The 13,866-nt window shown below is 31.5% G+C and overlaps 1 protein-coding gene across 12 annotated transcripts in view; it reads left to right on the forward strand.

Annotated features, from left to right (window-relative positions):
• The window catches only part of LOC105224414 (mitogen-activated protein kinase-binding protein 1), a 221,307-nt gene extending 212,485 nt beyond the window's left edge, over window positions 1-8,822 (forward strand). For 11 of the 12 annotated variants that reach the window (XM_049446332.1, XM_049446334.1, XM_049446336.1 and 8 more), the window contains 7 exons: window positions 76-171; window positions 250-407; window positions 600-675; window positions 744-824; window positions 885-1,076; window positions 1,178-1,343; window positions 4,094-8,822. In XM_049446332.1, the coding sequence (XP_049302289.1) occupies window positions 76-171; window positions 250-407; window positions 600-675; window positions 744-824; window positions 885-1,076; window positions 1,178-1,343; window positions 4,094-4,253 (929 nt within the window). In that variant the 3' untranslated portion in view covers window positions 4,254-8,822. Of the gene's footprint in view, window positions 1-75; window positions 172-249; window positions 408-599; window positions 676-743; window positions 825-884; window positions 1,077-1,177; window positions 1,344-2,774; window positions 3,115-4,093 lie in introns of all 12 variants that reach the window. The other variant, XR_007421372.1, reaches the window with a different exon arrangement.
• Window positions 8,823-13,866: the final 5,044 nt, after the last annotated feature.

Consider the following 13,866-nt stretch of genomic DNA (forward strand, 5'->3'; position numbering starts at 1 on the left):
CTAACAATATAATTTAAAAAAAATTTTTTTTGTTTCATACTCATTTTCTTACAATTTTTATTTTTTTTTTCACAGGCAATCCAAAGAGTCTGCTTCCAATGCCAGTCGAAGACTCCTCTATGCGGCGCTCTTGTTCGCTTAGCGACTTGCATATGGGAAATCTTGGCAAATGTGAGTAATTTGACTTCATTAATATATAAACATTTAATATATATATAATATTTACTGATTATCTGCCTTTCATTTCAGCGGGCAAGTCAAACGGTAGTCAATTGAAAAACCCCGGTGTGGTTTATCGCAACAGTACAACAACAAGATCGGCGAATAAGCGCAATAGTTTGCAGCTAAAGAGCTCTGCTGTCGGTTTGGGTGCATCGAGTTCATCCATTGGTGTGCTAAATCAAGCGGTAAGTATTACAATAAGCTTCCTTAACTACGACGACGACATAAGACAATACGCCGACCAGACTTCGGACGCAACTAACTTGAGACATGCACTGACCGCCATTCACAGTGGAGCCCTAAACACCTTCATCTCAGTGAATGGCGTACTTGGAGTCAAACTAATAATAATAATTAAAAATTCATTTGCCTTTCAGAGCGATTCGGAAAACGAAGACAGCAATCGTGGCCGAAGCAGTGGTAACAACCAAAATCGCAGCAATGGACCCACGGGTAAGTGCAGCATTATATATGCAAGTGTTGTCTGAATAATTGTTAATAATAATTTTTTTATACGCCAGCCGCCAATCGTCAGTATGCCAACAAGAATTCGAATGCCAACAACAATCGACGAAAAGGCTTACAGCCAAATTTCAGTAATGGTGCGTGAAACACTTATTTTTTTAATAAACTTATAACTTATTTCCTCCTTCGCCTCTTAGCCACGCCACTGCAAGATGACTCCAGCTCCGAAGAGACACCCGCCGGCACGTCCAATTCCAAACCAATAGTGCCACCACGCCCGCGCAATTTGACCTTCGATCACAAGAGCAAAGTGCTCAACAGTCCGAACGTGATGAAGCAGCGTGGCGCATTTGAGGCGCCTGAATTTGGCGCACTGGATGCCAGTGATCGTAAGTTCTCGTTTATTTTTTTTTAATTTTTGAAAATTTTCAATTATTATTTTATTTATTTTTTGTTTTTATTTTATTAATTTTTTCTTTTTGCATTTTAGCGAAATCCCAAGTGCACAATGTGATCAACAATTTGTATACAACAACACAAACAGTCATGCAACTGCATGCGAATCTGAAGAATTGTGAAGACTCACTGATGCTAAAGGAACTGGAGAACGCTGTGATCATGACACAAAACATGTTGACAAACATTACACAAAACAAGTGAGTAGAGCCAGTGTTTTTGAGTTGTTTGTGGGTTTTTGTTTTAGGTATATTTGCCAATAGTATATTCTTTTTTTTTGTAAACATTTTTGACATTTGAATGTGTTTGCATATTTATTACAAAATTATCTTCCTAGGTTATTTAAATTTTTAATATTTATTCTGTAAATTTTTAGTGCTTTAATTTTTATTTGCTCTTCATTATTTATTAAAATTCTTACGTTAATTTTTTTACAATTTTTATTAATTTTAATTTTTATGATAATTTTAAATTTTTTAACATAATTTTAATTTTTTTTTATTAAATTTAAATTTTTTTGAGTAATTTTTCATATTTTTCCTTAATTTTTGGTACTTTATTTTATTACTTTTTTATTTTTTTTGCAATTTATATTAATTTTATTTTTTTGATAAATTTAAATTAAAAAATTTACACTAACATTAAATATAAATTAATTTTTCATTAATTTTAAATTTTCTAATTTTTTTATTATAATTTAAATTTTTTTTAATAAATGTTTTTATTAAATTTTATTTTTTTTTGAGTAATTTTCAATATTTTTCCCTTACTTTTGGTACTTAATGTTTTTACTTTTTTATTTTGTATAAATATTATCATTAAATGCAATTAACTCTTTTATTTAAAATTTTTTCATATATTTTTTCTTTAATCTTTTTTCATTAATTTTAAATTTTTATTATAATTTTAATTTTTTACCATAATTTTAAATTAACAAAAGTGTTAAATATATTTTAAATTAATTTTTAATTTTTGAATTTTTTATTATAGTTTAAATTTTTTTCAATAAATTTTTATTATTAAATTTAATTTTGTTCGAGCAATTTTCAATTTATTTCTTATTTTTTGGTACTTCATTTTTTTATTTATTTTTAAAATGTTCATTAATTAAAATTTAATTAAACATTAATGTTTTATTATAATTTTTATGAATTTACATTTTATACCGTATTTTTTTTTAATTTAATTTTATTTCTTTCTTATAATTTTAAATAAAAAAAAATATTATGGTTAAATATATACATATAACTTTTATTATTTTCATTTTTTTATATACATTTTTTTAATTCTATTTTTTAAATTTTTATTATAATTTTAGATTTCCATTTTTTTTTTTTGTCTAATAATTTTAATATTTTTCCCCAGTTCTTAGGAATTTAAATTATTTTAATTTAAATTATTTTATTAAATTTTTTATTAATTTAAATAAAATATTATTAATTCACAATTTTTTTAAATTATTTTCTTTCATTTTTCATTAATTTAAATTTTTTATAATTGTTTCATTAAAATTTTAAATTAAACAAAATATTATTATTTAAAAAAAAAAATAATTTTTTATTAAGTTTATTTTCTTTATTTTTGCATTTATTTAAAATTTTTTATAATTTTTTTTATAATTTTCAATTTAGTACTGACTCTTCGAATCATGCCAGACCTATATAAAGCTATTAAGCCACTTTCCTTGGGTCTATCTGGTGCATTGGCGCCAAACAAAACTTTTAACTGTGTTTTGTTTTTGGAAAATCTTTTATTAACCTGCGCTATTACTAATCTGGACTGAAAGTGCAGCACCAAAATATTAGTTAGTTTGCCATTGCGAGAATTGCAAAAAGGAAGTTAAAATACCAAGCTTATGAAAGTCATTAATGAAAGCAGGGAAGCCTTCAAAAAATCTTCATTGTTTGCACTTAAAAAAGTCCGTGTTCAATTCATTTGCCAAATTTCCACTTTGGTTGAGCATTTAAGGAAGTAAGTAAGCTAAGATTCTTAGTAGTTGTTGTAGTTGTTATACAATGTGAGTTGTTGTAAAATGTGAATGTTTTGCTTAATATTTGAATCAGTAAAGATTCTTAGTTGTGTTGTCCATTTTTATAGATGTAACAAATTTACAAAAATTACCGCTGAAAAAAATAGCGAAAAAACGTTAACGAGATCATCGCAGCTTTAATAACATTAACAAGTTAATTTTTTATAGCTTAACAAGGTATATAAAGATATCTATCATGATTTTCATAGACCAGTATGTATGGCAGCTATATGTTACATTTGTCCGATGTGAACAATTGTTTTTGGAGAATATAACGTTGCATTGGATAATAATCTATACTAAATTTCGTGAAGATACGTTGTCAAATATAAAAGTTTTTCTTACCAAGATTTGTATTGGATCGATCAGTTTGTATGCCAGCTATGTGCTATAGTGATCCGATCTGTACAATATGTATGGTAAGGTTGACTTAGACAACAATCTTTGTCTAATTTGGTGAAGATATCTTCTAAAATAAAAAAGTTTTCGATACAGGAGCTTGATTTTGTTGCTGACTTTGCGTGGCAGCTAAAAATTATGGTGGTCAGACATGGCTAAATCGACTCAATTTTTCACGCTTTTCATTTATGTATGGACTTTATAGGTTCTCCGACGTTTCTTTCATTATCTCTAAACACTTAAGCCAGCTTAATTTACTAATTATTATTTTGAATGTGTTATTACTGATTTTATTGTTTAAAAAACAGCTTTTATTTATGTTTTTTGATGTTATGTTTTATGTATGTATTCTGTTTTTTTTTGTTTTTTTTTTTTTGTTTGATTTCTTATTATTATTATTTGTTTTAACTGTATTTTAACGGCTTCGAATTTTATTTCTAATTCTATATTTTTTAATTTCTATACAATTATATAAGTATGTCTCTATATTCTATAATCATATATATTCCTTTTATCTTCCAGAAACGACAAAAACAATTCACAACATAGTCACGCCTACACAACCACTGAACAGGCGAATCTAGACAACGGCGACTACCTAATGATGGTGAACAATTGCGCCGATCTTTTAAGCAATTTCCGTATGAAGCACAAACTCGATGACTGTGAGAATAACTCCTAGTGTAGTAATAGCGGCACTAGCAGCACTGGCGGAGCATCCAGCACATAAATCAAGAAAGCAGCAAAAATGCCGAGAAATATATTGCAGCAGAATAAAATGATAAATAAATGAATAAATAAGGCAGCCAAAATAATAAATGAAACTAAACACAAAAAGAAATGAAATGAAAGCGAAAGCGAAAGCGAGCAAACGAAAGCGATAAGCAAGTGTCTGAATGTGTCAACTCCATTTTGGAGCTTTACTAATAAGCATACTAATAATAATAATTCAACTAAAATTAATGAGTTATGTAAGCTAAATAAATTTTTAGGTTATGTTCTTAGAATTTGTAAGCGAAAAAGTGAAACATTGCAGTGCGTTGTATGTGTAGTTGTAGACTTTAATTAATTTCACTTCAACTAAAGCGCTGTAATTGTAACGAGACACCAACAACTAATATTTAATAAACAACAAACTAAAAATATGAAAAAATAATACAAAATAGGCCTAAAATGTAAGTGAAAAGCATACTTTAAGGCGCACATGCGCGCTGTGCAAAAACTAAAAGCGTTAGCAATAAAAAAGTGATTTGCTTAATACACACATACATACTTATTTACTGGCTTGCAAACAGCAAAACAAAAGTTGTGTTTAAACTTATTTAATTTTTTTTATAATTTTTTTTTGTGAAATTAAAAAACGACTAACTGTTATATTCTGCCTTATTTAATTGCACACACACCCACAGACACGCATACACGTACATAAAAGTTTGTTTGTTGTGCGTTAGACATATAACTGTACGCAATGGCTTAGTGAGTTTGTAATTTGTTTGTTAAGTTTGCCGCTGTTTGTATATGTATTTGTAAGTTGTAAGTTTTGTTAAGCGTTTAACCTTAAGTTTAATGCTATTTAGTTAAATTTGTACTCTAATACACGCATACATCTTTGTAGTATATGGTATGTGCACACAAATAACGGTATATGTTTAGAATTTATAGTCGTGCGCTCATAAAGGCGTACGCTTAACGAAGTTTGGTCAATCGCTGATGGCTGTAGGCAGCGCCCACCACACACACACATATAACTCCACAATTAAGCGCGTTTACGGTTAATTTACGATTTGTGTTAATTGCCTTTACACTTGTATGCCTAAGTTAAGTTTAAGTGTTTAATTGAAATTTGTTTCACAAGCTGTGGGAAGTCGTAATCAGTTGTATATGTAATTGCTATGAAAACAAATGAGCGCAAAAAAAAATGAGCTCAAGAAAAAAATTGAGAGAAGCTCAGAAAAAGGCTAAACAACATTTTTAGTAAGGAAAATTTTCAATGTAAAAATATTGAGAAGGAAATTTTGCAAAAGAAAATTTTAAAAAATGTGGCAACGATAAATTTCAATGTAAAAATATTGAGCAGGATATTTTGGTAAAGAAAAATTTGAAAAGTCGTTAAAAATATGCTGGCAAGAAATTCTTGTGAAAAAAATTAAAAAAAAAAAAATAGTGAAAAATGTTTGTAAAATATATACCTATATTTTTTGTATATTTGTAGCGGTATTCAAGCAGTCTAGAGTCAAAAAAACGCGATTTATAAAAAAAATGAAAAAAATACTTTAAGTGGGTATTCTAGTCTAGAGACATGAATTTCAGCTAATTTTTTAGGTGTCGTAGAAAAAAAAGCAATTAATATTTTTACTATCCATTTATTTTTTAGTTATTTATAAACATCGCAAGAATACTGGCAAAACTCATAAATTCTAAAGTTAAAATTTTCAAAAATTAGGTTAGGCAGTTAATGAAGATTGACATGTCATTTGGTCATACTCACGATTTCAACACTTCTAGCAACCGGAAAGCAAAAAAAGAAATATTAATCAAGAATAATGTTGTTGTTGTTGTAGCGGCACAAATTTGCCGAGTTTACAGTCCTTGACCTGATTAAAAATCCGGTTCCGTTTCGGTTACGTAGACCCGATTGTCGTGGGAACGGAATAGCATTATGTGGCAATGTCTGGTGCTTGAGTAAAGTTTTAAAACAATTTTTCGCGAAATGACGCCTACATGAAAAACAAAAACAATTTTTGTAACACTGTTTTTTGACCGTACGAATTTTGAAATAAAAAGTAAAAATTGAAATTAGAAAATATGGTTAGTTTCAGACATAGACAAGTCTATAAATAAGATTGACTAAAAATTTCAGCTAAATCGATCTAGTAGAAGCTGATGAATCGTGGGTATCGTTTTGAAAACACTCACTGTTTCGAATTTTTTAAAAGTAGTAAAAATTGAAATTTGAAAGAACTAATAGTTTCAGACATAGACAAGTCTATAAAGAAGACTCTCTAAAATTCAGATAACTCGCTCCAGTAGTAGCTTAGAAATCGTGGTTACCTTTTAAAAAATACAGTTTTCGAAAAAAACGCTTTTAAAGCTTCAAATATGGCCGAACTAGTTTGGATGCGGGGTCAGCAAAATACCTGCATATATGTATCTCCGAAATTTTAATTTTTGAAAAATCCTGTTGTTGACTTATTCCTGAATAATTAAACTTTGAAAATATGAAAAAATAATTTTTTTTATTTTTAGACTAGAGGTGTCAATGTGAGGCCTAGTGATATTCGCGTCAAGCCCAGGTATCTTAAAGTGTGACTCTAGGAGCTCGTAACTAAACTCCATCTGGTATCGCAAAGAACCAAAACTGGTTCAAGCGTAGCTCATTAGCCTATCAGATCAACATAACCTAACCTAACTTATATATTTCTGGACTAGAATACCCGCTTAAAACGCTTTAAATGCAATATTTAAAATTACAAGCAAATTTTTTTTTTTAATTTTTTTGTATTAATTGTTTCTTCTTTATTAAAAGTTTTTTATATATATATTTTTTTTTATATCATATTTTTTTTAATATTTTTTTTTCAATAACTTTTTTCAATATATTTTTTTTGTACCAGCATTTTTTGTTGCATGACCATCATTTGTTTTCCAAAAATTCCTTCGCGATCGCCATTCGCTATTAGCAGCTTCTGCTCATTAACATTTCTAAATATATATACATATACATATGTATATATGCTACACAAATACATAAATATATATATACAAATTTGTATCTTTTGTTTTTGTATAATTGCCACACAATCAACTGTAATGCTTCCCACAGCAACTAAAGCCAATGAATTTCCAAACTCCAAGTAGAAATCTTAAATTTTTTCAGCTGCCAAATTTGTAGTGAAATACAACAACAAAAAACAGCAAAGCGTCACTACGGGTTTCCATTTACAATCTACCAACTACAATTAAATTGAATAATTTTATTATAAATATTATATCATATGTATAATTAATTATAACTCCTATGACTATAGTTAATCGTATTGTAGCGTTTATTAATATTTATATACATACATATATAATTTATACCTAAAACAATGATTGTAATTATAACTATTATTATTCATTAGACTTTAGCCAACACTTTAACCATTTACTATAAACATATATAATTAAAATAATAACATAAAGCAAACAACAACAATAAGCAACACAAAATGTTTGCTTAGTCTTTAAACTAAACTAAATTAAACTAATTATTAACCACTAACTTTACTTTACTTAATACAAGAGCCACAATACTTTGTATTATACAACAATGATAAGCCCGACACACATATATACATACATACATACACACTTACACAAAGCTAACAATTTCGTTTAATTACTAAATTTAGGCTGCGTGGCGAAAAAAAAATTAATTATAATTAAGCAGACAAAAAAGATAAGTTGTATTGTAATCCTAATGAAAAGACATTAACTAAAATAATAACTAATAATAATGCAATACAAATAACAACAAAATATGGTACCAATAAAATATAAATACTTATTTTGAGAAAAAATTATGATTTTATTTTCTTTCTTTATTATTTTTTGGTTATTATTTGCTGCCTTGCGCGCAAGTAACTGCCAGCTATGCAAAACTGACAAACAGACATACCTTGCTGCGCTATTCACACAATATAACAATATTTTCAATATGCACACTGTATTTCTGAAATATTTTCTTAAAAAAACGCCATTAAAAACTCAAAATTAAACGCAAAAACAGCACATATATAATTGGCTATATCTTTGGTAATTTACAAAATATGAAGCAAAATTTGCAATAAATGAGCAATTATGTCAATAGCTGCATAAGCCAGCAGCATAATCCGGCAAATTGCGCGCCTCTACAGCGTTTAATAGCATTTTTTTCTCAAAAAAACAGCCGTTCTATTTTTCTTTCTAATTTTGTGCTGAAGGTATTAACGCCTTTTTAAAATCTATAGCTCCATTAGATGCGCCAAGCTCTGAGCTTTCCAACGACACCTCGTTCATCGAAATCGGTCCATTAGTTTAGAAGTTATAAGCTTTTTAAGAAATGTGTGACCCCTACTGCATGCTTCTGCTGGCCTGGTACCTCAGCAGCCGATTTGCCCCACAAATTTGATATTTTCTCGGCCGCTGTTTGCCGGATGGCAAAAATTTTGGTGCCAAAATTTTGCATAAGTTTAGGGGCAGGATGCACACCCAGCCAGCCAGCGATTTGCCTACAAAATAGAAATTTTCTTGGCTGCTGGTGGACGGACGGAAAAAATTTAAATGCAGGATTGTAGTAGAAGCTCAGGGGCGTCTTACTAAATATTGACAGAAATATTTCCGGTACCCATTATTTAGTATTTCCGGGGGCCTGGTACCGAACCAGCGATTTGCTTACTAAATCGAATATTTCTCGGCCACTGGTGGACGGACGAAAAAAATTTAAATGCAGGATTGTAGTAGAAGCTCAGGGGCATCTTAAAAAATATTGACAGAAATATTTCCGGCACCTCATTACCTGGTATTTTCGGGGCCTGATACCGAACCAGCGATTTGCCTACTAAATCGAATATTCCTCGGCATCTGGTGGACCGAATCGAAAAAATTTAAATGCAAGAATGTAGTATAAGCTCAGGGGCATCTTACAAAATATTGACAGAAATATTTTCGGCGCCCCATTCCCTAGTATTTCCGGGGGTCTGGTACCAAACCAGCGATTTGCCTACTAAATCGAATATTTCTCGGCCGCTGGTGGACGGACGGAAAAAATTTAAATGCAGGATAGTAGTATAAGCTCAAGGGCATCTTACAAAATATAGACAGAAATATTTCCGGCACCCCATTACTTATTATTTCTGGGGGTCTGGTACCGAACCAGCGATTTGAATACTAAATTGAATTTTTCTCGGCCACTGGTGCACCGAATGGAAAAATTTTAAATGCAGGATTATAGTATAAGCTCAGGGGATGGTTGCAAAATATTGAAAAAAATGTTTCCGTTACTTACTGTGTGGTATTTCTAAGCGTCTAGTAGTCAGCAACTTACCTACTAAATCGTTTTTTTCCGAGCCAACGGTCTACCGAATGGTAAAAATTTAAATGCAGGATAATGTATATGGCATAAAATATCGGTAAAATATATATTTTTGCTGCTGTCCGTCGTTTGTCAGCTTTTCAGAGAAACTCTTTCAAAAAAGGTGTTTGTTAGTGAGAAAATTAAATAATCCATCCATAAATACATAAATAGTTCTAATGTTTGTACGCTTACTGTGTTCATTAATTAGCCAAATTTTATACATAATAATTAATATACATATGTATGTAGACGTACATATTGATTTTATTAATAGTGGTATATTATGTGCCTGAATTGTTTACAATATTTTGCTAGAGCTTAGAATTTAGTAAAATTTTTGTTGCAATATGTATAAATGCATAATGTACTTCACTATGTATGCAAGCATAAATATATAATATCAATTTTATTTTATTTAAAAAGCATGATTGCATAACTTAGATATATAAAATCACATTCTTTTACAATTAATTTAATTCTTTAAACATTTAGTTTTTTTAACAGCACTAAAACTCATACAAAAATGATTAATAATTAAAAATATTATTATTAAATATTAATCACAATATATTATTATTAAATATTATTTTTTCTTAAAAAAAAATATTTTTAAAATATTATATTTTTTACCAACACAAAATATCCCGAAGAGAACAAATTGCATTTATTGAAGATATATAATTCCCTTGTGTATAGTATTGTTGTTGTCAAAGTGAAAATATGTCCATACATATGTAGGTGTGCAAGACTAGCGGAGAGGAAGAGAGAAAATAATAATAAACTTAAAATATTTTTGCACTTAAGAAACCATACCAGCACAAAACTTATGTAAATGAGAAAAAAGAAATTAAATTAAAAATTTTAACCAAAAAAAACAAGAAGTTGAATATAATGTAAACGATCCACTGAAAGAATAAAATATTTAAAAAGTTATAACAAACAATAAATTCGAATTACTTTATAATAAAATAAATGGTTTTTTTGGATAGTGGTTTGCTGATATAAGGGACAAGTAGGTATCGTGGATACATACTTTTCCGACTTGCGTGATTTTCTACACATGACTCCATCTTTCATCACGCATACATACTTCTTCGAAATTAGATGACAGGTATTTTGATTTGTTGGCGCTCTTTCTCGGTCAAACCAATTTCTTATAGATGGTTCCAAAGTTCGCAATTTTGTTTTTCCAGCTTTACGTTGCCTTTTGTGTAGTACTATTGCTCTTTTGTGTCATTGTAGGTCTAAGTGTCAGCAATAGTTACCCAGCGAGCAGCTTTTGAGGGTTGAGCACAGGATAAAGTCGCTAGGGGCTAGAACCAGGTTTAGGTTTAACGTTTTATTGATTTGTGTACTGTATCATAACATTGACTCCAGGAAGCATAACTTCTTTCAGACTTTCCGCGGTAGTCACTGTTGACATTTGCCAGATTATGCCTGGGCTTTTCAATGGTTTTTTTGAAAACACGGAGTTACTGAAAAATAAGCAAGTAAAGAAGAAAATTATTTCATGTTCATCGCAAAATTGATATACCCATCATTTGGATTCGGTTCAGTGCGTCTAGGCCTCTCATACGACTGTCCATAGCACCAGAATCGAAATGGTAGGTCCAAGTTTTATCCACAATTTGGTCTGTAGAAGAGCTCCAAACACTGGTAGAAAAATCTCAGAAGTTTCATCAGATTTTTGGAGTTCGTTCGAAAGTTTTTTTGCCAATTTTTATTCTGAAATTATATTTTAAAAAGTGGCTGAATTGTATAAAACATCGATCGAATTAGCCCTTATTTTAAATTGCATATACTATACCTAAACTAATACCCTTGGAGATTTATGGCAACCGCACTTAAAAATTGAACGATTGATTGCAGGAGTTGAAAAAATCATACACTTTGGTAATTGATAAAAATAATAGATAAATTCGTTATAAATCACACTACAATGTCAGTACGATCTAGACAGTACGATGTAGACTAGCAGGGGAGATAGCTTCCCACTCGTTAGAACACTAAACTATGGACATTCCTTTTGGATGTTTTTGATTCTTCAGAAGATATTTTACCATTAAATGTTGTTCTGAGAGTCCACCAATAATATTTTGAGAATCAAGTAAACAGCAGGAGCAAACGAAGAGCTCGTGTTGCTCTTGAGACTAGAGTAAGTCCAGTCCTATCACTGAACTTGGGGACGACATTCCAAACATATATTTTTTATCTAATCGTCAGAATAGCACAATTTTAGGATATACAGTGGCTACAAAAAGGGATGATGTGATTTTGAGAACACGTGAAGGTCTGTTTTCTTACGAATTTTTGTCCGTGTGTTAAGTAAAGTTTGCCTTTTCAATATGTCATGTTTCATTTTGATGCAACCTTTGGATATTGTCCAAGATTATTACGCAAATTTACGTTTTCCAAAAAATTCACAAATTCATGTTCATCAAAAATATCATTTTCGCCCATTTCTGGCTTAGTGGTTTCGTCAACATACACAATTGTCGGTAATGAGGTGAGTCAAATCATCTTGTGGTTCAGTATCATCCAATTATATCCCCAGAAATTGACCATTTGATGCGGATTTTGGTATGACGGTACCATAAAGCCTTCTTCATAATGGCAATCACATAACACTCACGTTATTCCATGCTCTTTAAAACTTTCTCTAACATCGGATGCCTTTATGTCCTAACCGCGCCAGAATAGCTCGATTTCAGCAAGGCGAGTTTTCGAAAGGAAGGTTCTGCGGAAGATTTATGGTCTTTTTCGCATTGGCAACGACTACCGCAGTCAATGGAACGATGAGCTGTACAGGATGTACGGCTGAACTATGTCAAGCAAATTAAGAGACAGCGTCTGCGCTGGTTAGGTTATGTCGTCCGAATGGTTGAAAACACCCAGACTCTGAGAGTATTCGACGCAGTACACGCCGGGGGAAGCAAAGGAAGAGAAAGACCTCCACACCGTTGGAAAAACTAGGTGGAGAAGGCTTTGTTAACTCGGCTGTGAAGTAAGCTGTGTCTACGACAATAAAAAAGAATTTAGGCCGATAGAACAATATTAAAATATTGCTAGAATCGGTAAATAATATTGTCAGTGGCAAAGTATTCCGGTATCTGGCCCGCAGTTTTTACTAATTTTCTTAGAGAACAGAAGAAAGGCAAGTTTACTTTACTTCTCTGCTTTAAAGACTATTACGGATCCGCCACTCTTACTGAGTCTCGCTCTTCAGTTCACAAGCTTTTGCCAATGATTTATATTTATAAAAAAATAAAAAAAATACGTACTTCATTTTCTTGGCTTTCTGCTTGTACCTGGAGCAGAACCAACCAAATCGGATTATTTGCCTTCGTGCGCTATTAGATAAACAAAATTCATTTAACTGTCATGTCAAAGCATCGCCGCAAGCTAACCTCCAAAGCAACTACACCGCACTTCGATAGCTGCAAAAGGAGCGCTACGACGTCGACTAGCACCAACAACAACTAACAAAATAACGGAACGTTTAATGTGCAACGAGTTCAAGTAGCTCGTTTAAATATTGACACAAGTTAATTGATATCAAGCTACAACAAACAACAAAACAAGCAACGCCAACTTGGCAACGAGACAGCATTAGCAACAAAAACAACAACCACTGCACCATCCCGGCTAACCTTCAACGAAGGAATAAGGGAACGGTACGCTGCGTATACCAAAGCGCCAAGAAGTGAGACGCAAGCAAGCGTAGCCAAAACTGAACAACACTGGCAGCAAAGTCCACCAGCGCCATCATAGGTCTTGCAGCTAGCAATTGAATGCGCCGACTACTGGCCGCCGGGCACAACACGATACGAGTATACACAAAAATTTGTAACAGCTTCAAAATAAGTGTTGAGCAGGTGGAGTGAAGGGTCGCAAGGTTCAATTCCGTTTGCGTGATGTTTGCGCACAACCACCCATCAAAGCGCGCTTAGTTCGGCGCTTGTAGTCATCAAAGTGTATCGCAATAATTGACGAGGGTGTCTAAAGCTTTTTATGCCGCATTGAACACGAATAGACTTCGTTGTTTGTCAGCGAGCTTGTATGGACGCAAAAAGTTTGACACTTTTTGTTGAAACTTTGCAGCTTCGTTGGCTGCGGTGTGTGTGTGTTTAACAGATGGACGTGATTTGCGGTCCTTTGGGTGCGTGTGTGTCTGTCTACTTCTCGTTACCGTTATATT

The sequence above is a fragment of the Bactrocera dorsalis genome, chromosome 1, assembly GCF_023373825.1.
Source record: "Bactrocera dorsalis isolate Fly_Bdor chromosome 1, ASM2337382v1, whole genome shotgun sequence".
Lineage (NCBI taxonomy): Eukaryota > Metazoa > Arthropoda > Insecta > Diptera > Tephritidae > Bactrocera > Bactrocera dorsalis.